Source organism: Sparus aurata, chromosome 8, assembly GCF_900880675.1.
Source record: "Sparus aurata chromosome 8, fSpaAur1.1, whole genome shotgun sequence".
NCBI classification, from domain to species: Eukaryota; Metazoa; Chordata; class Actinopteri; order Spariformes; family Sparidae; genus Sparus; species Sparus aurata.
Window position 1 is genome coordinate 4,232,574 of NC_044194.1, and position 27,978 is coordinate 4,260,551.

Consider the following 27,978-nt stretch of genomic DNA (forward strand, 5'->3'; position numbering starts at 1 on the left):
ACAAAATGCACAAAAGCACAACACAATTACAGATAACAACTGTTTCAGTTAGCAATTAACCGTCTCTCAGATGGATCGTGTCCAAAAAAGAGACACACGCATTTGTGTTTCATGGGAAGCGGCTTTCTTTCTCAAAGGAAGCAGGCGTGTAAAACAACATGAGGGCCCTGCAGAGTAAACACAGTCATTCCCTCTTCTTCCATTGGCAGTCAACCTGTTAACTGTATCCCTGGCATTTATCAAAGGTTTGAGCAAAGTCACGCGATCAGTATCCACCCTGTCTTGCTACAATGCTACTGTGGTTTCTGCAGGAATGAGGAACTAAAAACATCCAACAAGAAATCCGAAAAAAAAGCAAGAGGAACCAAAGAAAATGGGCAGACAGACAAAACCAAGTGTCAAATAATACCTAGCTGAGAATGCCAATATGAAGAATCTCCCAATCCAAGCTGCATGATGTGTTTCATCTAATATTTTCCCTTCTCTGTGTCGCTGGTGTAGGGTGTGTAACACGCCCAGCCTTGATTAAACCTGCCACTATGTGATGTTTACCAACTCTCACATCACCAGGTTACAGAACAGTCAGTACCAAAGCTCGGAAAAACAACGGCATCACTAAGAGGCAGAGAGAAGGAGCCTCGGACCAGATGTCGGCTCAAAGAAAAAAACAAAGGGCAGTGAACTGGAAGAGGACGGGAGAAGCACTGCCGCTGGGCAACACGAGCACAATACGTTACAGACTGTCAGACCTCTTGCAGACGCTCACACACTGAGATCTGAGAAGTAAAAATCACAACGAGAACTTCCAGAGACCGTTCCTGTCCTTCCTCTGTCAGCTGTAGAGACCCCAGGTTTTCCTACAGTCTGTTAATCTCTCTGACCTTGACACACCTGAGCAAAAATCTCACCCTCAAAACAAACCGTGTAATTTCCCTACCCACAGCTGCCACCTGACCCGCGTCATGCGCAGGTGGATAAAGTACGGGGGTTTTCCCAGACAATGCGCCAGAACTCACCAGATCATGTGAGCAGACTGCAGGTGTTTATCACCTGAGAAACCGAAAGAGAGCGACAGAGAAGGCCGTGACCGTGATACCAAGATCACACTGGTTCTTTATAAAGCAGACGTGAATAAACAAACCTGCTGCCTTTGTTTCATCGATCGTTGACGTCCTTGCTGCGGTAAAAACAAGCTCTTGTTTGCATTTTACCAAAAGTTTAATACTGTGATTCTCCTGTTGTGCAACACCAGCGAGAGAAGTATTGATGTTTTCAGTAGCACAGTTAGCTTGAGCTATTCATTAACTGTGAGGAGCTGTAACAGTAAAAAGGTTTAATAAAGTAAGGAGGTGAGTTGAAGGAGCCCCTCCCTCCTGAATGCCCAGTCTGCTCTGATTGGTCAGCGAACACGCGCCTGAGCCAGCAACACCAACAACTACAGAGCAGCTGTGCTTAATCAGTTCTTACATGCCAAACTACCTGCACGGCATAATTTATGCAAATGTGTGACATGGTGATGCAGTGTGATGTCACAAAGTCACCAAATTTAAGCCGAGACCACTGACGAGGCGTTTGAGGAGCAGTGTTTTCTGTGGGAGAGAGGAGTTCCCCCCGTTATTAACCATTAGGATCGTTTACATGCACAAGAACGTCTATAAACACTGGAGGAACGCAAACACAGTAAAAAGAATAATACGTCTCCTTTAAGTTGTTTAATGCTGTGTGAGATTTTTGACTACAGTGCCCCTTTAAGCAACATGTCTTTTTTATTTTAGTATTAACAGATTGTGTGATTAAACATTTACAAAAAAAAAAAAACACACACAATCTAAACAACATGAAACACATTTTTTTTTTTTAGGATGCAAAGTGAAACATCATGAGGCCATTAGCAGAATCACTAATGACCAGAAATGTTTCTATTTCCAAATGTTGCTGACTCGCGGCTATCATAAAAAGAATAAAATAAAAAAGCACAGGACTGATTCTGATTGTGAGATTAATACGCTGAGCGTCATGTTACTGGACTCTTGCGCAGGACGAGAGTGGATCACGCAGTTCCATCCATTGAATGAAAAAGCGAAGACTGAATGAATCTTTTGTGCTTTCTCAAAACAAATTACACAGTGATAGCTGCCAGGCACACGGAGACCTGATGCAGATTAACTGATGCTTTTTAGATTTCGTTTCAGATTAGTCTGCTGGCTGACTGAGGCCACTGTTGCATGGCAGAGCGAACGTTTGATCATGCCTGCTCGCACGGAATTCCCAGCGTCAACACGTGGGCGCTCAACACGCCCTGTAACTGCTGTCAAGCGGCCTCGCGTGGAGGCTGACCACACCCACCGCTGAGGGAGAACCTGTCCGACTGCGCCAACAAACCAGGTTAATGTGCGACTAGGTGTTTTTATTATGAGCTGTCTCCTGGCTTTTGTTGAGCCTTGATTGGTTGTCACAGAGTTGCCACAATCATAATGACTTTAATGACTTTGATGCGGTCCCTCCCACTCCTGTCACTCATTAACTGGATTGACGTGTGTGTGTGTGTGTGTGTGTGTGTGTGTGTGTGTGTGTGTGTGTGTGTGTGTGTGTGTGTGCTTCACTCTGGGGCTGAGTGTGTGTTTGTCGAGGTCTGTGGAAGAATGTGAAAGAGGAGGAAACTGGTATCAACGGGAGGCGGATCTACAGTGACAGACCAACGAGGATGCATTTAACCACTCTTGCTGTCGGTGACTCTCCACAGTGTGACAGAGCACATGGCCTGGTACAGACGGACAACATGACCTCCGCCAGGTTTCTGGAGCTTCTGCTGTTCCTCCTCCTCCTCCTCCTCCACCAGGTCTCCAGCGAGGAGGCAGAGCCCATGTTCAGAGCCGAGGGCGGCGTAATCGAGATGGGCTATTGTTTCGGAGTGGATTACATCGTTGTTTACAGATCCACCCCGGAGGGAGACCGGCTGCTTGGAAACTCCTCGGCTGACGACTCGCCCGTTACACCTCCTGCAGACCTTCGGGGTCGCGTCCACATCAACAAAGACCAGCACCTGCTCGGGCTGCAGATCAGAAACCTCACACACACGGACTCTGGGATATATAGGAGGGAATGCTGGCAGAACCAGAAACTTGTCAGCCAGCATGCACAGGAGCTTCTTGTGTGCGAGCTGGAGGTTCAACACAAAGAGATCATTGTAAAGGAACAAGATGGAGGGGCTGAGCTGCTCTGCAACAGCACTTCCATCGGTCTGGAGGGGACGTCCGTGCGCTGGTACAGTGAGATGTATCCGTCTTTCAGGCCCACCCTCTTCCTGGATAGCAGCGTGTCGCTGGACCCTCTGGTGGAGGAGCTGCAGGGTGGCGTCGAGGTCAGACATAAAGGGGCGTTGCTGTTGCTTGACAACAACGCGTTAAAGAATAACCAGCAATTTTACTGCATAGTGATCCAAGATAAGAAGTGTCTCAGTTTCCAGGACATGTACCTGCCTGTCCAAAGTGAAAGCAGGGACGTGTATGCGTCACAAGGCGACAGAGTGGTGCTTAACTGCCCCTCTGAGGGGAAACTCCAGCAGTGGCAGACACCACAGGGGAAGATCAACGGCAGCACTGAGACGAACAATCAGATGTTCATATCATCAGGTGACGATTCAGAGGACTTCTCACTGGTAATTCCTGCAGTCTCTGACGACCATCTTGGACAGTATACCTGCGTCTCTACTTCGCTTGAAGTTCAGTACTCGCTGGTTCTCTGCCCCAAAAAGAAATCCCAACAAAAAGTTGCTTTTAAAGGCGGCAACGTCTTCCTGGATTGTGAGGTTAGCGAAGGCGACCCCCGAAGGGTGCAGTGGCACCGCCAGACACCGTCAGGTGAAAATGAGCTCATCCAGGACTCAAAGGACAAGACGGTTCCAATCCCGGCGGATCTGAGGAGCAGAGTGACTCTGTCTGACGACGGCTCCTCGCTGAAGATCTCCCTCCTGGGGAAGAGCGATGGAGGGGTGTACTGGTGTGTTGTTTTAGCAGGCCCTCAGTTACTGGAGGAGGGGGAGGAGGCGGAGGAGGAGGAGGAGGAGGGGTGGCCACATGATTACACCGTAGACCCGACGGCAGAAGTTGATTTGAGTGAGTATGATACTGGGGAAGATGATGGAGACTGGCCTTATGCACACAGGTGCATCTTCAAACAGGAAACCATCTTGAGGGTAAACAAGGGAAGAACAGGTGTCGGTTCACCACCAGTGAACATCACCCCAACTGACCCGCCACCAGCTGCACCAGTGAACATCACCCCAACTGACCCGCCACCAGCCTCTAATGTGACTGCGATTGCTGTGGGAGGGGCGCTGGTGGGGCTGCTGGTGGTCGTGGTGATCGTTGTAGGGATTCTAATAAAGAGGAAGTCAAAGGCCTCACCGGAGCGGAGAAAAGCAGCTCGATCCGGAAAGAACACGACCGGGGACATAAAACTGAATGTGGACCCCGGGTGCACTGAGAGTTTAACTCAGACTGATGGATGAAACTGACATGAAACTGTGCTAAGAAACCAGCACGTACATCATCCCCCTATCCTCTGACTGCTGAGATCATTTAATGGTTTTCTTCGTGTTTATGCCAGGTTTCTCTTCCTCTTAGGTGCTTGTGACTAATAATGGTTATTACCCAGCAGAATCTGATCGAATGCAATTGGACTTGTGCCTTAAAAAAATATCTTCTCGTTTTTAAAAAAAAGAAAGAAACGTCAACACTGTCACAGAGTCTCTCCCCTGTTTTCTCCTCTCTCTCTAAAACCAAATAGTACGATGTAATAAGATGTTGGGAACTTATCTGATGGCCTGACAGGGTGGTATGTCTGTAATGTGACAGTGACTGATGACTAAAAACTGGTCGGGCTGCTCTCCTGTCAACGCGTCGCTCGGTGCCAATAAGGCAGCGCGTAACCGCCAAAAAGCACCTGTCTTCAGAATCCACAACAACAAAGAGTAATTTCACTGTGACTCAGATCTTTGTTGTTGTGCTGCACGTTGAAGTAATCAATATATAACTGCAGGAATCCTGACCAGGTTTTATGTCTTCTTCTTAAATCTTAAAGGTGCATTCAGGGGACAATGTGTAAGAGTTTGTAAAAATGTCTTAGCATGTTGTTAGAGATCTTTACTGGTGCTATTATGCTAACCAGCTAGCCCCAGCCTGGTCCTGTCCACCAGTGGTCCCCTGGTCCTCGAGCTCCCAGTCCGAAAAAGCTAGCTGCACGGCTAACTGAGCTATAAGTAACTGAGGGCGGCTACAGTTAGCAGCGGTAACTGCGGTGATATGCTGCTGCCGATTTGTTTTGAGTATGAATTTGACAGGTGGCCAAGTGTGTGAAAGACATTCAGAAGCGGTGCAACAAGCTGTAAACACAACTGCGGTCCTGTCGCTCTTTTTTTTGACACCACGGCCTGACGGAAATATCTGATTCTTCAGCTGATAAACGCTCCAGCTCGTGGCTTTCCGTCTCCGTCTGGCGACTTCAGAGCGACTGCTAAAACATTAAAGCTGCAGGAAGAGAAACCAAAACGACGAGATAAAAGATTCTGAAACTCGCTCAGCTCGTCATTTGATCTGTTGGCATCATGTTAATGTTTATCGGTGCAGCTTTGGAGGGAAAGCGTGGAGGATTTAGGAGGATCTAATGTTTTAATTTGTATATGATTTCCTGAAACTATGAATATGAGCCTTTTCATATCTACAGAGGAAGCGGGTCCTGTTGAATCCCAATGTTTCCACAAACCAAACAGCTCTTTAAAGAACAAACGGTGGCTAAACGCTTCTCCTGTCTTTCATCACGCAGAAAATACCTTCCCTCTTTTTTTTTGCGGAAGAAGATTCTGTGCGCGAGTTCTCCTATATTTCTTTATCAAAATATACCTGAGGCTATCTCACTGTCTACTACAAACATTAGATGCAGTATCGAATCAATATCTTGCTGTAGCTGCTGAGTACCCAACAAGTTTAACAGCACGCTGCTGCAGAGTTGAACATCACTATTGATCCGGCGCTGCAGTAAATGTTTGTGAAAGAGAAAATGAGATACAGTACATGAAGTACATCGTATGTATTATTGACGAGCTCACTGTGTTCATATTGATTCAATAATGCATTTTATCATGAGAGTGTACAGTCACGTGTGTGGCCTGTGTTTTTTAAAATATGAACATGAGCAGCTGCTTCAGTGTCACGGTGTCTCTGAGCTCCTTCAAGTGTTTTTTTGTTGCACATGAATTTGAATAAACACAAAGTGGGATACTGAAAATGACTCATCATTATCATCATTATCATCATTATCATGCCATCTGATTGTGATGTTTTTTGATTAGAAGTACCTCCAGAGCCAAGAGAACAAACGCTCGTCTCATTCTCGAATTAGCTGCTGAATTGATAACGTGTTTGGCGTTATTATGCAGCCGTTCGCGGCTTGTTTTGTAGCCGCTGAAGGTAAAAACCCTGAGCCCCTCCTGCAGCGAGGCCACAGAGACACTTCTACTTTGTCTCAGGTTGTCAGTAACACCGGTGCTTGGAAAGGATCCTGCTTTTTTTCCCCCTCACATCGCCTGACCACACTTCACAATGAGCGTCAATAATGTACGAGACGCTGTGCGAGGGCTGCTTCTGCTAATCTGACAGCATGTGTCATGAACGTCTAGACTAAAGTGGAGCGTTTGTGTTTCATTCTGTGCAGCTGTGAGTGAAGCGGCGCTCAGAATATCAGCATCACCGTCATGACCTGCCGCAAGTAAAACAAATCTGTGGAGCTTCTGTCTGTCTGTCTCAGACGGCTGCAGGTTTTCCTACACTTTACCGATACATCTGCATAACGTCTGCACTTTAAATTAGCAGTTTTGCATATATCGTATAGCATTTTAACATTTGTTATAAGAATGATTAACAGAACGTGAAGAAATGAGAGCTCTGTCGTCATGTTCAAGACCTCGTTGTGTTGGGTTGCAGAGATCTACTCAAGTTAGCATGCTAACCAGCTAGCCTGTCCTGTCTCTTAAAACCACTCTTAGCTCAGTTAGCTCAGTTAGCCGTGCAGCTGGCGGTTACTACGGTAATATAGCACCTCGTTTAGTTATGAATTCAAAAGGTTTTGATTCAGATTCTTAGATATTACACCCCTGCTGTAAATAATGTATCTTTACACACATTTCACAAGGTGTTTAACGTCCTTCTTCAGCCTTCACGCAGTCAATCAATCTCCAGATGTTTCACTACCTGGAGGGAGACGTACTTATTGGAATATTGGAATAATTTAACACAATGAAATTTGCACTAATGTGCTTTCTTGCTGGGGGCAACAAGAGAATCAATATCACTGTAATGTCTGTACAATAAATGTGAAGCTACCAACAACAGTAGCTCAGCTTCTCTTAGCACAATAACGTTACCTGTCGTCGTCGTCGTCGGTGTTGGAGCCAGGTGAAGTCTCAGCAAGAAAGCTAATAAGTATTTGAAATAAAAAGAGCTATATTATCAAAATTGGAACAAACGAACATCATAAAATATGGTGGAAATCAGCTGCATGACCTCGACCTGTCAGCCGACTGTAATTCTGTGGTGCTGCATCACTTGTGATGTGCAGACGTCAAATCACAATCTGCAGACGTGCGCAAAATGTAGGCAGTAACGAGTTGTGATGTTAATGAGGTTCATTATGCTAAACAAACAAAAATGTGGGGGACATTTTTAACGATGTTTGTTGCGGTAAAGGCCACTTGTGTGTTCTTGGCGATTTCCATCTCGCAGAATAATCTTCAGACGTCGTGTTTCAGCAATATTTTCAGCTGCCAGATTCTATCACTCCCACATACTTAACCTTTTTGATCCCTGATAAATATTTATGGTCCTCAGCAGTGGCAATAAATTCAAGAGAAGAGCACAGCCTCTGTTGGGAAGTCTTTGCTCAGCTGGTTTTAAATAAAACACAGTCCATCTTTGTTCTTAATTTGGTTTGTCTGGTCCAACAGAAATCTCTCTGGAAGACAGAGCAGAAAATCATGAATCAATTGCTTATTATTTTCTGTAAACAAGATACAAATATAAACACTGTCTGTGTGCTTCGTGGTCTTTGGTTTTCCTGCGCTCAGCTCTCTGTTATCATCGTCTTCCAGTCTCACAATTCTGGGAAGGGTTAAAAATAAATGGGCTAAAAAAACACAAACCGGTTTAATGAAGAGCGTCATTCTGGAGAACTGAGCGCTGTTATGTCAACAGTCTTCAGGAAATAATTTTATTACGACATAATCTGCGATCGTAAAACCCCTCAGGACAAGGTGAGCATTGTTGCCGACGGAGGAACGAGCAGTCGCACCGCCGCTGACATCAGGAACTCTCCCAGACGAGGAATCAGATGAGTGAAGGAGACGGGCGGGAGGGAGGAGGTGGACCTTACATGTCTGTCAGTTTGCTTCACATAAACTCCTTCACAGGCTTGATTGATGGAGACACAGATGTGGAAGAGGAGCAGCTGTTCTCTGCTCTCAGGTGTAATTAAGAAAAGGGGGCTCGGTCACACAGAAAGGCCCCCGGGAGGCCCGACGGAGCGCGGAGGAATCAGCACGCCTCGGAGAACAGCGAGATCCAGCAGCAGGCTTCCTTCAGCTTGTTACAGCGAGAGACTTTAAATGAATTCGGCTTAATTGTCGAGGCATCTCTCAGACCATCTGTGTGTGTGTGTGTGTGTGTGTGTGTGTGTGTGGGAGGGCGTGTTCGGGCTGAAGCAAACTGAGCTGTCGCAGTGACGGAGCAGAAATCTGAAGTGAGAAAAAAAAATAATCAATGAAATCAGGCAGGAAATTGTGTTTAGACAAGTTGTTACTGTGAGTCTCTTGTGTTCACTTGGGCTCGGAGAACTTCTGCAGAGCACACCGAGGCGTCTGACTAGACTCCTGATTTGAGGATTATCTAAAGTTTCCTCACACACACACACACATGCATGCAAACACACACTCAACAACGTCTCTCACCGATGCAACAATCAAGAATCACAGCCGGCGGATGTTAACGTGATCCCCTCCTTGACTCCCTTCCGTCTCTCCCATGGCGCCTCTTGCAGTCCGATCAGGAGGCCATGTTCTGTGGAATCAGCACGTCTGCTCGCTGCTCCCTGGTGGCTGCCGGGCTGAGGCCTGCTGTGGCCCGATCTGCTGCAATTTGCCAGGCCTATTACTCCCACAAATGTGGTGGCTGTGAGTCCTGAGAGTGCGAAACAGTTGGTGGGATAAAGAGATGGAATGAGGGAAGGGGAGAGAGAGAGAGAGAGAGAGTTGCTGCCGTCCAGCCGCAGAGCCTGAAAGCGTGCGATGCGTCGTGCTAATGGCACCAATTATGCAGCAGAGAGCACCGCTGATGGGCCGGCTTCACGGGGAAAGTGCTGAGGAAAAAAAAGACTGTTGCAGAGCGAGGCCTTTGGGTCCAAAAACAAACCCCAGAAAAAAAAAAAAAAAAAAAAAGGAAATCGGATTTAGAGACAGGAGGGAGACGAGCCTCTCGGGAGTTTTTTCTGTCCTAATGGCGCTCTGCTCGCTACCCAGACATGTGGAGGTGTCTGGTTGGATCGCAGCCATGCAGGAATTTATGTCTGTTATTTTCAGTGGGGCAATCCAAGCGAGACCAGGACCAATCAAAGGCTCTCAATAAAACTGACTTCCCCTCTGGAAGTCTCAGAGGCTTTCAGTGGATTTGATTTGAAGTCTATAACCTAGAAACTAGTGGGCGTGAGGCTGAGATGTTGTGATACTCGCTCTCCGTCAGATTGTTGAAGACTTCAACTCCCCCCCGTGTGATCAAACTGTCGGGGGAGGAGGTGTGCCACGAGCAATCACTCTGCTTTTTAATCCCCCGGTGTGATTGTGATCATCGCGTGATGTTTACCGGCAAAAAGTAGTTTATCCGGCTTTTCGTGAGTTATGTGTGAAGCATCGTAAGAAAAACAACCGTCTGGAGAAGAAAAAAAAACGCCTCTCATGTCTCATTGTCTCTTTTTTTTGGAGGAGAAATCGTCGATGGAAGTCTTGATGTGTGTCAGGAGGGAAACTTTAAAGCCAGGAGAAAGTTTTAATTTCAGCGTATCGGTGCAGATCCGGCCGCGTGCATACAGCCGATGATTACAGCACAGCGGGGAGGGAGTTTTTTTTTTTTATTCACAACACAACAGCAAAGCCGACTTGTTCACTCATGTGCAGATGAAATTTAAAAAGAAAAGGCGATCTTGGTAGACAGGAGGGGGGGGGTAGTGAAAATGAGACCATCTATATTCAAGAGATCTCTCCTTCAAAAACAATCAGAAGACGGCGCGTTGTGAATGCGAGGCGGCGCAGCCACACCTTTGATGCACAGATGGTGTGTGTAAACTTCCTCTCCTCCTGTAATCTCTCTCTCTCTCTCATCCCTCATGTCCCACATTCTCCCTTCCTCTCATCATCTCGCCGTGTCACTCAGCAGATTCGTCTCTCACTATGCGAGCCGCGACCCAAAAAAAACCCCCCTAAATCTAATAAATGAAGCCCTTTTTTGGGGGGGAAATTGGCGAGTGTGGCGGGAACACCGGCCTCGGTGAAGACGAGCTGCTGCTGCTGCTGCCTTTGTAAATCTGGAGGCTTCACAGAGAAAACAGGCAGCGATGGGATTGTCCACGGCTGACACAAACTCACGCCCAAGATGATCCTCGTCTCCCCTCAACGGCTCGCTGAACACTGAACCGAGGCGAGGCCCGGTCAGGAGGTTCTGTGAGGCTTCAGAATAACAAGCAATCAAAAAAGTCCTGACATTGAGTCTGATTGGGGTCGGCGCCGGGGAATTCAATCGTGACCTCCCCATTAACGGTCAGGAAATACAAGCACGGGCCTTTTTTTTCTCCGAGTTCATATTCCGCTTATACTACGTCTATATATAGATCGTTTCATCAGTGACGGAAATAGTTCTGACATTTTGGGTTCTCGGGAGATTTACGCGAGATCGTCGGTCCAACTGTGCAGTTAGCAGCCTCGCTAACGTTAGCATGAAGAGGAACAACATGTTATATAACACGCTTTAGCTTGTTCACAGTCTCTCTGCTAACCTAAGCTGTAATGGCTTTTAAGACCGTAGACGGGTAGAGCCAGCGTCTTGTTGTCGGAAGGTCGCTGGTTCGATTCCCCTGGTCTGCATGTCGAAGTGTCCTTAGGTAAGATACTGATCCCCAAACTGCTCCTGATGTGCTGGTTTACACCTTGCATTGCAGCCACTGCCATCAGTGTACGTCGCTGTGGACAAAAGCATCTGATAAATACTCTTAAAGGGATATTCCGGTGTAAGTTTAATCCATGGTCTAACACACCGTGAAACTGTGTTAGACTCCCTCTTGAGAGATCAAGTTAGCAGACCGCTAATTTACGGAGTTTTATCAACCTCAGAAACGACCGCACGACAACAATACACTGCAGTAAATGGATCCAAATATAAACCGCCACCAAAAAGCCACAAATAATGCTCAGAACAGCACCAAACTTCAGCAACAGTACAAATAGGGTCTCAGCACATAGTCCGGGGCATCTAACCTCCGCTAGCTTAGCTGGATTTCTACTGAAAAGCTGACTAAATTTACCACTCTTCTGCAGCAGCTTCCTGTTGACAGGAAGTCCCGACGAGTCGATTACCGAGTGCAGTAGAGTTCTGCGGCTCATGGATGAAAATATATGATTATGACTCCATGGAAAAGCAATCAAAGTTCATATGTGTCTTACCTGCCAGTTTATAACAGTTATTATCGAGAGCGGACAGGGAAAAGAACAGAATTGAGCATTTCTAACCGCACTCGGTAATCGTCGCGTCGGGACTTCCCCGACCCGGAAGCTGATGGAGGAGAGTTGAAATCTGTTTTTAGCTTCCCAATAGAAATCCAGCTAAGCTAGCGGAGGTTAGATGCCCCGGACTATGTGCTGAGACCCTATTTGTACTGTAGCTGAAGTTTGTTGCTGTTCTGAGCATTATTTGTGGCTTTTTGGTGGCGGTTTATATTTGGATCCATTTACTGCAGTGTATTGTTGTCGTGCGGTCGTTTCTGAGGTTGATAAAACTCCGTGAATTAGCGGTCTGCTAACTTGATCTCTCGAGAGGGAGTCTAACACAGTTTCACTGTGATTTAGACCATGGATTAACTTACTTACACCGGAATATCCCTTTAAATATCAGTAAGAGCTCGTGCACCCACTTCATGTAGGAACTGCGCTAACGGTTTTAGCCTTGCAGCTACAGTGAAGCTTTTGGCTTTAAGAAATGTGTAAATAACATCTTTTTAATTAGATTTGGGATCCTCTGGCTTCCAGAGACTTGGATTATGTTTTTTTTTGTTTGTTTGTTTTAACGCTTTATAACTTGTCCCCATCTACTTCATTTGTTTTGGAGGAAACGCTGCAACGTTGTTTTGCTGTGAATCTTATTTGTTTAATCCATGCAAACATCCAAGTGAACAAAAAACAGAATTTCCCTGAGGTTTTTTATTTTATTTATTTTTATTTATTTTTATTTTTTGCTGCCAGGTATCAAGCAGAGATTCCACGAAATTTATGCTCACACTCAAGAAACATTTGGCACATAACTCCGATATGCACTTGATTTTTCTCCAAATTAAAAAGTGAATTTTATTAAAGTGCAGAGGCGAGTCTGAAGTCTCTCTAAGTAGACCTTGTTACCTTCTGACGGAGCCAGGTGAGCCGTTTCTTTGTGCTGAATTAAGCTCGAAGTGAACGTCTGAATCACTTCCTTTTAAATGAAGTGAGTGTGTTTTGCATGAGAGTCAACACCGCTGATATCTTTGGAGGAGTTCCTTCTTCCACGTTGCCGCTGCACGTCCCAGTAATAAATAGTGAAAGTGTGCTGGTGATGGTTGTTTGCTGAATTAGATTTCGCCGTCTCTGTTGGCATACTAGTGGGTGAAATGAGATTTTCTTCTTCACCTGTTTATTGCACTCACAGCGAGGGAGGGCTGAATAAAGGGGCTGCTTCCTCTTCTTCTTCTCTCCCTCACAATAAGAGTGACTGTATAAAAACACAGGCTCTTTCTTACACAGGCAACACTCCTCCCTTAGATAACTTTTGTGCAACCTGCTCTCCCCTGCGACAGGCTCGCCGACAGATAATCTGACAGACGGATCGCGTCTTTAAAAAGAGAGCTGAAGGTGCAGAAAGTTGCAGAGCAAGCACAGGTGTAGAAGAAGAAAAAATCAGTCGGTGAGCTAGAGGGGAAAAGGTTATCCTGAAACAGCAGAGAGATCTGAGCTGAGCATTACCATCCACTTCATGATGAACGGCTGCTGTCATGTTTAAGACCAGATGTGAGGTGGATGATCACAGAGATTTGGAGGGAAGAGAGAGAGCAGATTGGTGAGGCATCTGTTCTGGAAAAAGGGAAATATGAAAGGCTCCTGCGAAGCTCTAATCCACATCTGATCCTGTGCTGGTTGCATGTGTGCGTGGTGGAGGAGCGACTGTGGGTAAAAGCTAAACACGGAGGCCTCCGTGGAGGATTCAACTTTTCTCTTCATCGCCTGTTTTCTCGCCGAGAAGGTTTGTGGGGGCGTTTGGCTGCTCGGCCGCCGGGAGAATCGATGCTGTGGGCAGGCAGAGCGAGGGATCAGCGCGGAGGACAGGATACTCTGGTATCACTCACCAGTCGTTTCCTGGCAGCTCGCTGTTCTTTGTGTGCACTTGTAGAGTCAGAACTCCGGATCACCAGAAGAAGAAGAAGAAGAAAAAAAGCAGCCTGCTCTGTATGTGCGTAGGTAGGACTTCCAGCCTCTCCTGTTCCCATTCCTGAGATGCTTTGGTGTCCTCACTTGTGCTGCCTGGAGAGGTGTGTAGGCTGTGTGAGGGCAGAGGAGTTGCAGAAACAGACATTATCAACATTATCTCCAACATTAGAAGACACACAGTGTCTCCTCCACAGCAGGAGAGAAATCTGACAGGCAGCAGAACAGACTCGACCCCCCCCTCTCTCTCTATCCATCCCCTCGAGTAATGGAGCTGTCACCGGCCACATCTGACCCCACAGTAACCCCCCCGGGGCGCGATGAGATGGCACCCATCCCCTCACACCGGGGAGTCAGTGGCAGAGTGGGGGAGGCAGAGGGGGAGCACATATCTGATGATAGCAGTCATCCTCCTCACTGGAATGAGGAAAAATAGAGGTCATGGTGCCGCTGTAATCTCATGGGAGAGGTGTGTGTGTGTGTGTGTGTGTGTGTGTGTGTGTGTGTGTGTGTGACACTGATGCTGAGGTGACTGTTGATGCCTGACTGAAGCTGCCCTGCATGAAGAAGAAGAAAAAATTGGAGTAATCAAAGTAAGAATGGCGGAGAAGCGTATGGGTCCAATTTTGAAGTTGGACGGTGGAGCAGGTCGCGTTACAAAAACGCCTGTCAAGCTGCACGAAGACGTAATGAAACGCACCCGAGGCGAAGCAATCTCACATCCAATCTGGAGACTGAGCTCCGGCTGCCCGTGTGGTCTCCGGAGGGCTGAGACCTGCCTCCTCCTGCTCCTCCTCCTCCTCCTCCTCCTCCTCACTCAGCATCGCGCAGCTCTCCATCCTGTGGCGCATCTCCACCTCTGAATCCACCTCGGGTTCGGGGAGCGCTCGATCTATCCTCCGCCTCTCTCTCTCTCTCTCACACACACACACACACACACACACACACTTTTACAAATGCAGCGGAGAGGACCGGTACCGGACCGGCTGGAGGAAACCCGTCTGATCGAGCGCGTTGATGGTAAGGCAACATTTCTTCTTCTTCTTCTTCTTCTTCTTCTTCTTTTTCTTCTTCTGTTTTTTTTTTTCTTCTGCGCATTTTACGCGCAGTGACAGCAGACGTGGAAGTGTGGAGACGAGGAGGATAATCCGTGAATGTGTCACTGATTTGACTTTAAAGTGCGTCAGCGGGGAGTTCAGTGATGTGGTCGCACTTTGAAGGCGGTGTGAGAGCTCAACGTGGCGGCAGAAGCTCGTTTTTTATTGATCTAACAGTCATTAAAACACAACTTAAACTGTCCAGACTGAGTACTTCTCACCTTAAATGTACGTTTTCTTTTATTTTAACCGTGTAGATTAAAGGTGCAGTATGTAGTTTTTTTGGGGGGGGAAGAGAAAGATTACTTGATTTTTTTTATGCATCTTCAAAAAAAAAAACTGAGCTTAAAGGACAACTCCATTTCATACCGTTTGTGCTTTGATTGTATGTGGCGGACCCCGCCACCGCTCCAGCTTCAAACAGTGTTCTGGGACCCTGAGAGCAGCTTGTTTGTTCACTTATTTAATTGCTTGTGCTCAGACGCGGCTGATCGCGTCGTCCATCCTTCAGTTTCACCGTCACCAAACTTTACGTTGTTCTCTCGGCTCAGCTGCTGCGGCGCTGCCCGCTCCTCCTCTCCGTTCCGTAATCGACCACCTGCGCTCAGCTTCCCATTAGAGGAATAAATTGGATCCGATGAAGAGTTGACCTTTTATTTTTTTGTTATCTTCCATCCGTCCTCCTTCCCGTCTCGGTGCCTCTGATCCGTGTGTTTGTGTGCGGCTGGAGGAATCATGTAGGACGGGATTCATCCTCTCTCGTATCGCAGGAACTCCTGGCCCGGGGTCAGATTAGCTCCTCTGCAGCGCTCGGCTCTGCTCTCCGCCTGTGGCTCTCTGAGTGTGTGTGTGTGTGTGTGCGTGTGTGTGTGTGTGTGTGTTGGTTTAGAGAGGTGGAGGGGGGGGGGGAATAGATGGAGAACAGAGCGATAAAGACAAACCACAGACTGAGAAGCTCCTCCCGCTGTTTGCCACTGCTGCTCAACTCTTGTGTTTTCCAGGATTGATCACCCGGCTCTGCCAATAAACAGCCTCCACTCAGAGGGTCTGTGAACACACCGAGGTGCCTTAATAGAAAAATCTTTGGCACTGTCACATCCCTCAATCACTTGCATCCCAAATCCCTCAGTCCCAACCTCATCACTAACTCCTAACCTCATTTGTTGCCTTTATTTTCCACAGAGGCAATTGCCTTTCCTGCACCGTGCACAAATGTTATTATCTCCCGACACTTTCGCAGCTAGCTGTGTTATCTTGGCAGCACCGACGCCCGAGCTGCTCGCTGAATTTACAACTCAAACCTGCCAGAGGAGCGAGCGCCACGCGGTGTAATCTTTGGCTGATCCCGTCCCCGAGGCTTTTATCCCCTGTAAGCACTGTTATTGTATGAGGGGGGATACAAGAGCGGAGACCGTCTGACGCTCGCGGTCCCTTTCCAGCTGTTGACAGAGTGTCTATTATTCCTGGTGTGAGTGCTGGGGAGGAGTTACAAAGCCACAGAGAAAGAAAGGAAGGAAGGACTTGCAAATCAAATTGCTTTAATCCACTGAAGCATCTGTCTTCCGTCTCCAGAGGGCAGCAGGGTGTGCAGCCCCCAAACAAAACCTGTCGCTGAGGAATGTGCCGCGGTCGGCCAGCTGTGCAGCGTACGGATGGCAGGACTGTCAAATTGACTTTTTTTTGTTTTTTTCCATAAGTGTCAGAGAAGCTCGGTCAAAAGTTTCTCATTATCTGCAGTCGTTGGTGCTTTTAGTTCTCTGCCCTCCGACGACGAGCACGCTAACAGGACGAGCTGCTTCAAAGTGGAAACAAGACAAACAGTTCCAAGAAATAAAACCTCCGTCCCCCTGATGAGTTCATTCTGCCATCGCTGTTTTTTTTTAAAAGCCACATTCAAACAGAATGCCTCATGATGTCATCTCGATGTCTCCCCCCTCTCCTCCTCCCCTCCCTCACCCGCAGAGTAAATGTCTTTGGTTTTTTTGCGCTGTTTGTGATTAATGGAACATCAAAAGCCGATCTGAGCTCAGTGTGATGCGTTCCTGAGGACACGAGTCTGCCAGGGACACACAAACATCATTAATGAACAAGAGGCAGACTGGAGAGAGACAGAGCGGCGAGAAAAGAGGCCGAGGAAGCAAACAGGAAGGCTGTATTTATGTCTGTCAGTAATATGATGTATATTCACCTGCGGTTCCCATGATGATTGCCTCGGTGAGGCCACTTTGAGTGATGGAGGCGCGTTTTGCGCTCAGAGATCTCCTGTGATTACCTACCATCAGTTTGTGTACAAATGGATGGCAGCACCTTTTTTTTTTTTTCTTCTAAAGATCCATTTGGAGAAATCGCATCTCCCTTTGCTCTTTCATGCCCAGTGGCAAAGAACTCGGAAGTGTATAAAGCAAACTTCTCCGCTCATGCAGCCGATGTGCAGACGGCTATATTTATCTGAGTGTGGAGCTCTCTGCTGTGCTTAGAGGCTTAATTACCCAGAAGAGAGGAAAAGCAAAAAAAAAAAAGAAAAAAGAAATGCAATTATGCAACCGCGTGCACGGTATCCTGAGCAGTGGAGCTATTGTCGGGTAGGAACATTACCGCTACAATTTTCCCAGCGAAGGTCTGACCTCTGGGTCGTGTTATTCTGCAGAACAAATCGGCGAATCCTTCAGGAGAAACCTTTAAACTGTTTCTTCAAAGCGTTTTAAGCTACTTATGTTAAGAGGTGCTGTCTGTTTGAGAGGGAGCAACGTTCTCCCCAATCTGTATTTTCTAAGAAACACTGCAAATATGTGCTTTTAGGGAAAAGGATTGATAAATACCATCAATTGCTTCCTTGCTAACATGAAGGTATAACCTGCCGCCCGTTAGATTAGCTTTTTTTCCTTTCCTTCTGTGTTTTATTTATGTTCCTATCTTTGAAAAAGTCTTGAGAGTTAAACGGAAGCTCCTCCCTCCCACACTAAAAACTGCTCCTCAAATGCCTCATCAGTAGCCCCGCCTTTAATACTGTGACTTTGTGCCATCACACTACGTCACCACGTCACACATTTGACACTTTGTTTACTAGTTCGGCATGTAAGAATTGATTAAGCACAGCTGCTCTGTTGTTGTTAGTGTTGTTAGCGTTGCTGGGTCAGGCGTGTGTGAGCCGACCAATCAGAAGAGGCTGGTTGTCTTAAAGCGACAGGAGCTGAAACAGAGGACAGAGGAGGGAGGAGTTTGAGAGTACTGATATGCTGAACGTGAATATGAGCAGCTGATTTATTTCCAGGTTACAGTTTGTTTCCTGCTCTTTTTGATCCCTTCGCTAAGATAAACTCGTCAGCTGCAGGACAAAGGTTGACATTCTGATATGACGGGGGGGGGAAAATGTGCACTGGAAATGTTAATGGGACATAATTTACCCTCCACTGTTTGAGTGCCCTTGAGCAAGAGCACTCATCGCTCCGGCAAAGAGCTGCGGGCATAAATACGAGCCGGAGCTCCACATGTGTGAGAGAAAATGCATCAAAATGAAATCTCATCGTCTGTCTGTGTGTGTGTGTGTGTGTGTGTGTGTGTGTGTGTGTCTTCCTCGCGGCGGCAGCGTGAAGGATGTAGAGCCGGAGGGGGGGGCAGGATGGAGTGCTCCTGGAAGACGGTGCTGCTGCTGGTGTGTGCGTCTCTGGGGGTCCAGTACACGGCCATCCGGACCCTGAGGGACTCGCTGTCTGGACCCTGTCAAGGAGCCTACCGCTGCCAGACCAGACACCACAGAGGTACGCCTCAACGGCCAGCCACACACCGCAAGGAGAGCAGAGCGTGTGTGTGCAGCTGCAAAATATAATCTATAAGGTGTGTGTGTGTGTGTGTGGTAATAAACAGACACACCTGTAACACTTTTTACCTCAGCGGTTTTGGAGAGATGCTACCCAGCATAAAGGAAAGCAGGTCGTTAAATGAGGGAATTCCCAAGAAGTGTGCAGGACAGAGAAATGAAATATGTGTGATTCGCTTTACAATTATCCTCAAATTTATCTCCATTAAATCCCTCTCGCAGCGCAGCTGTAGCTCGCCGCCACCGCCGCCGCCGCCATCGAGCTCCTGTACACAAAAGTAACATCCCTTTTGCAATCAACTCCTCATCAGCAGTAATTACACTTTAGCTATTTGCGCTATATTTAGAGATCCGCCATCTCATAAACCCCCTCGGTAACCACCAGGCAGACAAGCAACTTACTCATGCATGTTTACCCTCTAAATTATTTAAGCTTTATTGGCTTGATTCAGTCGTTTACTTTCTCCTGGCTTGAAGTTACGACGAAGAGCTGGCTCACTTTCACCCTCATGAGCTGAAATAACTCTTCTGAAGTAAGTAAAGTGTCCCCTTTTTACCCGAAACTAGGCAACAGGGAGATCAGGTTGTATAAGGTGTTTATTTTTTAACGCTTCTTCTGGAGCTGATGTTAGCATCACGTGATAGGAGTCTGTTTCTATCTCCAGACTCCAGGTGGAGAGCCTTGTGTGATTGGATGCCCGTCGACTCGCCCGGGAAGCACATCCTGCTGTTCGCCACCACGCGCAGCGGCTCCTCGTTCACCGGGCAGCTCCTCAACCAGCACCCGGAGATCTTCTACGTGTACGAACCTCTCTACCACGTCCAGCAGGCCTTCACCAACTCCAGCAGCAGGCTGCGCCGCACTCTGGACCGCCGGGCGCTGCTGGGAGCGTACCGGGACCTGCTTCTCAATCTGTACGCCTGCGACCTTCACTTCATCGAGAATTACATCCGCCCGGAGCCGCAGGACCACGTCACAAACTCCTTCTTCCGCCGGAGCTCCAGCCACGCCCTCTGCTCCCCTCCAGTGTGTTTGGAAGGAGGGGAGGTGACGGCCTCTGACCCGCCGGATGAAAGCTGGTGTCCTAAGAAGTGTGGGGCCTTGAACCTCACGCTGGCCTCGATGTCGTGTCTGTCGAGGGGACACGTGGCCATAAAGACCGTGCGGGTCCCTGAGGTGGGGGACCTGCGCACTCTGACAGAAGATCCACGTCTGGACCTGAAGATCATCCACCTGGTGAGAGACCCCCGAGCCATCCTCGCCTCGCGCATGATGGCGTTTTCGGATCAGTTCCGCGCTTGGAAAATATGGAACGCGACAGGGCGGCAGCCTCGGTACGTCGACCTGTCGCAGATCACCAGCACCTGCAAGGACATGGCGGCCTCCGCGGAGACGGGCCTGCAGAGGCCGGCGTGGCTGCGGGGGCGCTACCTGCTGGTGCGGTACGAGGACCTGGCGCTCAACCCGAGGGACAAGGCCGGCGAGATCTACAGGTTTGCGGGGCTGGAGATGGAGGACAGGGTGCGGACGTGGATCGCAAAGAACACCAACAGCAACGCGTCGTCTCCGTCCGAGTGGAACTACAGGTACTCGACGACCAGAGACTCCCGAGCGACGGCAGAGAGCTGGAGGCTCCGTCTCGGCTACGACATCGTGAGGACCGTGCAGAATCTGTGCAACGACACCCTGGCGCTGCTCGGATACAAACAGGTCCACTCTGCGGCCCAGCTCAGAAACTTGTCCCACAGTTTGGTGGAACACAGGACCTTCCAACCCGTCACGTAGAAGATTTAAACTACACTTATTTATTTATTTATTTATTCGTGCTGACGTTTTTCTCCGTCACGATGCTGATGAATTGAATGTAGTTAATCTCAGTTTTGAATAATGCCTAAGATCGATGTATTGTCACTTTTTATGGTTTTGCTAAAGATATTGAAAAAGTGCCACATTTTGAGCGTCTGTGATTCCAAAATAAAAGTCCGTACTGCTAAATGTGTCGATGGAAAAAACTCTCAAGATGCAAAATTTCCTGATGTGATTAAGTGACGATGCTTTTTAATTTTCTTTCGTGATTACATTTTATAATCGTTCCAGTGTTTTCAGAGAGAAACAGGCGACACTTAAAAGAGCAAATCTGACCTGAAGTCTGACAAAAGGAGTGTTATTCTTAGAGGTGAGACACACAGAGGAGGAGGTGAGGGGGAGGAGGAGAAAAAGAAATTACAGGGCTTGCCTTCCAAGTGTCTCTAATGCATTTTGGAAAAGGATTAAAATGTCACCGGCGCAATCTTCTGCAGCGCACAGCGGCTCTAATTTCTATGTGAAAATGTCACGAAGATGAGAATATATTTGTTGTTTTTTTTTCCTCACTATAAATACTTAATAACTGTAAATACTGATTAACTGTTTCGATGCAAGTGTGCCAGTGTTTTATGTGCCGGGTGTTTTTTTGGGGCATTTATTTTTTTGTCAGTGTGTGATACTGTTTATATTTTCTAGACTTTTTAAAAATAAATTATTCATATTAACACACATCTGCTGAAATCTTCTCGCAACGCATATTTCTTTGATGTTTTATTTCTTCGATTCCCGAGGAAAGTGAATGAGCGCTTCAGTTTTAGAACGGTGCACGTTCGCCGCCTTTTATCTTTTAATCCCTCGGTGTTTGTTTTGTCTCTCAGCCAAGTTTCAGTCCTGCCGACGAGTCTGTAGTAACAGATACGTCTTTTACATGACAGAACGCATGCTGCTCCGCGCCGTGTTTCATTTTCGCCTTAACTTTGAAGCTGAAAGAAAGGAATAATACGGGGGATCATTCAGCGGCAGCAGCTGTCTGCAGCGGCGTACACTCGGAGATTAGACAGCTGCAGGTTCTCTGCCAGCTCCATCATTTGAAACTGGTCTTTGTGTCTAAACAGAGAAAAGAAGCGTGCCATCTCCAGACACCAGCGCATTTGTGCTGCTCTCTCGAGATAAATGCTGGAAGTATTTTCTGAGGAAGAACGCGTTGCATGACTCACAGTCGAGCCACTGATTGACTCTGATTTTCCTGCCTTTCAAACTCTTGCATCGCCTCTTCCTGGGCTGGTTGCAGCCCGCTGGGGTCTGTGGGCTTCGGTGCTTATGCTGAGGGAGAAAGCCACTCCAGACTGAAGGAAAGTGTGTAATTTGAGTGGAACGGTCATGCTGCTCTGTGAGCACTATTAAATCTGAGGTGAAATTGTCCCTTTAGTAATGTATTTTTAGACAGCCGGTCCTCCCCATCCTTCCTGAAGCTGCCCTACAGCTGCTGACACCAGGGATATCTCAGCAGCTGCAGAATTGATCTACACATCCAGCTAAGGAGAAACAGGATTTAAGATGCATGGAGAAAAGAGCGGCCGTCTCTCTTTGAACTTAATCTGCGCGGCTGTACAAACTGGCCATAAAGCAAAGCTTTATGACACCCGGGGAGACGCTCCTCATCGGTTTTTCCATCCACACCCTGACGCACAAAGCTGCGAGTGGCCTGAGTCAGCCGTCAGCTAATTACCCGTTTCTTTGCACTCGATACCGGCAACCCCTTTCTGTCTCCTTAACTGCACTGATAAATTAAGCTCTTATCAGTAGCGCTAACAAATATGAAGTGCATGCTGATATTGAGATATGCAGAATAGCCCACTGTTAATCTACACGCCTGGTATCCAGTCTCGTTTGTCAGACGGAGCACAAAACCCTGTCAGATGAACTCCGGCGAACCTTCATCGACGCCACTGCTGGTTTTTCTTCTTCCAGCTAACTTTTAACCGGCTTTAAGCAAATTATTCATCCACGAGCATCCCAACACATCCTCGTACCTTGACGACTGGATGTGTCGATTGCCTGCGTGTCTTCAAAACACATTCCCGCTGCACACGAAAGCTCGATCTTGACCAGTGGGAAAAGGGGTGTGATTTAATCGAACGTGCTTTTTCATGCACATTCTCACGACAATCATCCGACCTCTCCTGATATCCATGAAATTGAACACAGCGAGGCCGTCTAGTGCCGCTTTGGAGAGGCTCTTCTGCCGGGCTGACTCAGAGGAGCGACAGACCTCCACTTCATGAGATGTGGTGTCAGGAAGGCCAGCCTGTTACTGACGTATCGGGCAGGAAACAAAGAAAAAAGGCATCATACACAAGGGAGGGCCGACTGAAACTGGAAGTGTGAAACTGAACATGACGTTTAAAGGGATATTCCGGTGTAAATTTAATCCATGGTCTAAATCACCATGAAACTGTGTTAGACTCCCTCTCGAGAGATCAAGTTAGCAGACCGCTAATTTACGGAGTTTTATCAACCTCAGAAACGACCGCACGACAACAATACACTGCAGTAAATGGATCCAAATATAAACCGCCACCAAAAAGCCACAAATAATGCTCAGAACAGCACCAAACTTCAGCAACAGTACAAATAGGGTCTCAGCACATAGTCCGGGGCATCTAACCTCCGCTAGCTTAGCTGGATTTCTATTGTGAAGCTAAAAACAGAGTTCAACTCTCCTCCATCAGCTTCCGGGTCGGTGAAGTCCCGACGCGACGATTACCGAGTGCGGTTAGAAATGCTCAATTCCGTTCTTTTCCCCTGTCCGCTCTCGATAATAACTGTTATAAACTGGCAGGTAAGACACATATGAACTTTGATTGCTTTTCCATGGAGTCATAATCATACATTTTCATCCATGAGCCGCGGAACTCTACTGCACTCGGTAATCGACTCGTCGGGACTTCCCGTCAACAGGAAGCTGCTGCAGAAGAGTGGTAAATTTAGTCAGCTTTTCAGTAGAAATCCTGCTAAGCTAGCGGAGGTTAGATGCCCCGGACTATGTGCTGAGACCCTATTTGTACTGTTGCTGAAGTTTGGTGCTGTTCTGAGCATTATTTGTGGCTTTTTGGTGGCGGTTTATATTTGGATCCATTTACTGCAGTGTATTGTTGTCGTGCGGTCGTTTCTGAGGTTGATAAAACTCCGTAAATTAGCGGTCTGCTAACTTGATCTCTCGAGAGGGAGTCTAACACAGTTTCACAGTGATTTAGACCACGGATTAAACTTACACCGGAATATCCCTTTAAGGACAAACCTGCAAAATAAAACAGGAAACAACTAAACTAAAAGTCAGAACCACGACACACTGTGCACAACATTTTTCTGTGATTTGCTGTCTGGGCTGGATTTAATTATTTTCATGAAGAGCAGGAAACACACGGAGGTGCAGAGGTCACGGTAGACGCAGGAAAAGCTCACACACACTTACAGCATGAACAACAGGCTCACGCCGAGGTGTTAAAAGCTGAAGGAACCATTTTTATTCTGTAAATGGTTTGTGGTCGTGTGGAGAGGAGGGCCTGCTGACATCCTTCACACTGACAGCTCCCGGGAAGCCGGAGCAGCGCTACACTTTGACTTCCTCCTTTCTGCAACCCAGAAAAAAAAATGTTGTTCAGTCGTCGTCATTTTAAATGTGCAGACTCCTCTTTGCGTCAGTGATTTGCATGTGTGTAAAGACTGACTCTTCTTGCTGCTGCTGCCGCCTCGTAAAAGAGTGAAAACACGATGAACAGGAAAATCGGGACAAGACGGAGGTTTGCGAGCAGGACGAGGAGGACGATCCGCCTCGAGCTGAGAGGTTTACGAATCAAAGACCGAGTAGGCAAGAAACCTCCAGCCGCCGCGCTCTCGTCTCCAGCGCAAGAAAAACAAGAGTTTTCCTGCAGGGATCAATAAAGAATCACATTAATATACAGTAGCAACTAATATTATGTTTATTAGACTCAAACACAACAGACGCTTGATTATTTCCTTTCGCTTGGTGCCTGAAAACATCTAAAGAAGCAAAGCAGATTATGAAACAACCTTCTCCTCCTGCTCTTCAGATTGGAGGCAGATGAATATCGCGGCTGCAGAAGCTTCAGGTCAGAGAGAGACGGCGGGAAACCGGCTTCCAACAAAGTCTCATTAAGCACCTTCTCGACCTTACAGCGCCGCGGCGGTGTCGGTGTCAGCCAAATAAGCTCCGTCAAGTAGATCCTCTCCCCCCTATTCCGCTCTGCCCCGACGCCTGTCTGTAATCACCGGCCTTAACCATTCGCTGGTCGTAATGAGATGTGGGAGTCGAAGGAGGTCGTGAGACGTCCTTGGGAGTTTGCTCCTCCAGCTGCAGGTGTGTCATCCAGGTTCATTATCCCACCATCGATTCTTTACACGGCCCTTTTTATCCGGGCACGCGGCCAGAAAGTCTGCACGTTATGAGCTTCTTCTCGCCGACACGTAACCTGCACGCTTCCATCACAAAGTGTGGGCGAGCATACGTGAAACACACCCGTATCTTCGCGCAGCGTAGAGTCGGAAGGCGACAGTGAATGATTCCTGCCTCTTCTGTCAGCTCCACAAATTGCCCTCCTTATAGAAAAGCATTGATGTGAAAGAAGAGAAGAAAAAAAAAAAAGAAAGGTCAGAGCAGAACACGGAGCGTATCGACGATCCAGTTGAGGTGACTCATAAAATGTGCTGTTGATGACTAGAGACACGCCGGGAGGAAGATAATTCTCGTCTTGTATCTGACTCACAGAAGCACTTAAAGATATGTAGCTTTTCTGCAGCACACAATATTTACCATCTCCATCCTTCGCTTTCTCCCTCTCCACCACTTAAGTGTTGAGAGCTACTGTAAGGCTGTAATTTCCGCAAGCTAAGTACATGCAGTGTATCATATCTGAATGTTTTATATAAAAAATTATGAGTGAATGCATCACGCTCTCCCGACGTTTACGCTCAGCGGCTTCTCCTTCCTCCCATCGACCGCGGCCGGCTGGACACGCAGCAAACAGTTTGCATTTGTCACTCTCCTTACCGGGAGCCAAACACGTCATTTACGGAGAGATTAAGGAGCGTTTAAGTCGGGATGGAACCACTTTGAGCCCCCGTATCTTTATTGCCGGAGCCACACGGGCCCCGAGCAGACATCAGCCTCTGTCACAGCCATCATTCAGATGCTGTTATGTTCCCTCCGCGTGCACCTCATCGGTCATCTTTTGCGTCTTCGCCTCTTCCTTCCTTCCCTTCGCCGTTCCGCTCTGCTTCTCCTTCCTTCTCTGAGCATCTTTTGTAGTCAAAGTTGCATTTTTATGACATCTCTCCCAGGCATTTGTTTCCAGCGTGAGTTCACTCACAGATTATTTAGTTTGTGGTTTTTTCTTCTTCCCACTGAGCCTAATAAGGAGGGCTTTCATTTCAAAAAACATCAAACGGCCAGCTGGCAGAGATGCATCTTGGGTAACAACTCCTCAAGGTAAATGCGAGCAGCCCCAGCACCGTCAGCATTATCGCACACAGGCTGCAGTTTTAAAAAAAAAAAAAAGACGTCAGTGAATATCAACAAGTCTTTCACATAACAGAGAAGGAGCTTCGATAGCGGCAGAGCAGCTAAAAGCTGCATATACATGTTTATTATCTTCTCTTAACTCAGGAGGATCTAAATCACGGCTTTACATCTTTATAATAATTAAACGCTCAGTTGATCTCGTCCTTTATTGCCCTATTGGGTGGAAAACTCTCTCCATGACGGGCACACGGTGATTGCTCCGCCGCTGTGATACTGCAAGAGGGTAATTAGGCGTTTTACCGTCTGGGGTAAAAAAAGACATTTCTTATTTTAAAAAGCGACTGTAGGTTATGAAACGCTGCGGCTCTTCTGAGCTGTTTTTTTTTTTTTTTTATGATGCACAATGAAGCAGAAGGTTTGTTGACACAGAGAGGGAGAAGGTGAGACGTGACATCAGAGCATGAGGTGAGTAACAACAAGCTGCTTCTGAGGATCATCACGGGGTAAATAGCTCCATATTCACCGCCGGTCGTGTTTGTACAGTCTCTCTCGTATTGATTCTAACAAAGAAGAAGGAATGAACACAACCTCCTTCAGTAAAAGTACAGAGAGCACAAGATCGGACTTCATTACAGGTTAAGATCCTTTGTTCAAAGGGATATTCCGGTGTAAGTTTAATCCATGGTCTAAATCACCGTGAAACTGTGTTAGACTCCCTCTCGAGAGATCAAGTTAGCAGACCGCTAATTTACGGAGTTTTATCAACTTCAGAAACGACCGCACGACAACAATACACTGCAGTAAATGGATCCAAATATAAACCGCCACCAAAAAGCCACAAATAATGCTCAGAACAGCACCAAACTTCAGCAACAGTACAACTAGGGTCTCAGCACATAGTCCGGGGCATCTAACCTCCGCTAGCTTAGCTGGATTTCTACTGAAAAGCTGACTAAATTTACCACTCTTCTGCAGCAGCTTCCTGTTGACGGGAAGTCCCGACGAGTCGATTACCGAGTGGCAGTAGAGTTCCGCGGCTCATGGATGAAATGTATGATTATGACTCCATGGAAAAGCAATCAAAGTTCATATGTGTCTTACCTGCCAGTTTATAACAGTTATTATCGAGAGCGGACAGGGAAAAGAACGGAATTGAGCATTTCTAACCGGACTCGGTAATCGTCGCGTCGGGACTTCCCCGACCCGGAAGCTGATGGAGGAGAGTTGAAATCTGTTTTTAGCTTCACAATAGAAATCCAGCTAAGCTAGCAGAGGTTAGATGCCCCGGACTATGTGCTGAGACCCTATTTGTACTGTTGCTGAAGTTTGGTGCTGTTCTGAGCATTATTTGTGGCTTTTGGTGGCGGTTTATATTTGGATCCATTTACTGCAGTGTATTGTTGTCGTGCGGTCGTTTCTGAGGCTGATAAAACTCCGTAAATTAGCGGTCTGCTAACTTGATCTCTCGAGAGGGAGTCTAACACAGTTTCACGGTGTGTTAGACCATGGATTAAATTTACACCGGAATATCCCTTTAAAGTCCTAAAAGGGGCAGAATTATTTCAGCAAACTGTCCTCAGCAGGAAAACGTTCATGTGTTGTTCATGTCCTGTGTCGACTTGTTCTCTCATAAGCTTACATACAATCAGACTTGTTTTTGGAACCAGTGGAGTCGACCATTCAGTTTTCAGACCAGGAGGCTCCTACCGTATTTTATCCACTGAGCACAATGATCTGATAACTGGGAATAATCAGGTCATGAGAATAAGCTGCACACGGTATTAAACTGTTTTTCAACCCCGACATTACGTTGGTTATCGATCCTCATGTGGGATTTGTCGCGTTTTAACAACATCTGGTTTCTTTTTCAGGTTTTAACACATGCACAGACGTAAAAGAACAAAAGAAGCTGGATTAACTGAGTGGTGTACGAAAATAGACTATCATCATTATTAT

The 27,978-nt window shown here is 47.1% G+C and overlaps 2 protein-coding genes across 4 annotated transcripts; both read left to right on the top strand.

Moving 5' to 3' along the window:
• The first annotated feature begins 2,629 nt into the window (after nt 1–2,629).
• Nucleotides 2,630–6,268, top strand: LOC115586024 (uncharacterized). The gene is made up of 2 exons (XM_030424769.1): nt 2,630–4,237; nt 4,277–6,268. Exons 1-2 carry the CDS (start codon nt 2,705–2,707, stop codon nt 4,508–4,510), a joined length of 1,767 nt encoding a protein of 588 aa, XP_030280629.1. The 5' UTR covers nt 2,630–2,704; the 3' UTR covers nt 4,511–6,268.
• An 8,292-nt stretch (nt 6,269–14,560) lies between these two features.
• Nucleotides 14,561–21,221, top strand: LOC115585914 (carbohydrate sulfotransferase 1). Of its 3 annotated transcripts, XM_030424555.1 has the most exons (3): nt 14,636–14,779; nt 18,443–18,614; nt 19,339–21,221. In XM_030424555.1, the coding sequence occupies exons 1-3, from the start codon at nt 14,777–14,779 to the stop codon at nt 20,457–20,459; spliced, it is 1,296 nt and encodes a 431-aa protein (XP_030280415.1). In that variant the 5' UTR covers nt 14,636–14,776; the 3' UTR covers nt 20,460–21,221. The 3 variants fall into 3 exon arrangements, with proteins under 3 accessions (XP_030280416.1, XP_030280415.1, XP_030280417.1); XM_030424556.1 differs by lacking the exon at nt 18,443–18,614 and having other exon boundaries at nt 14,561–14,779; XM_030424557.1 differs by lacking the exon at nt 14,636–14,779 and having other exon boundaries at nt 18,476–18,690.
• Nucleotides 21,222–27,978: the final 6,757 nt, after the last annotated feature.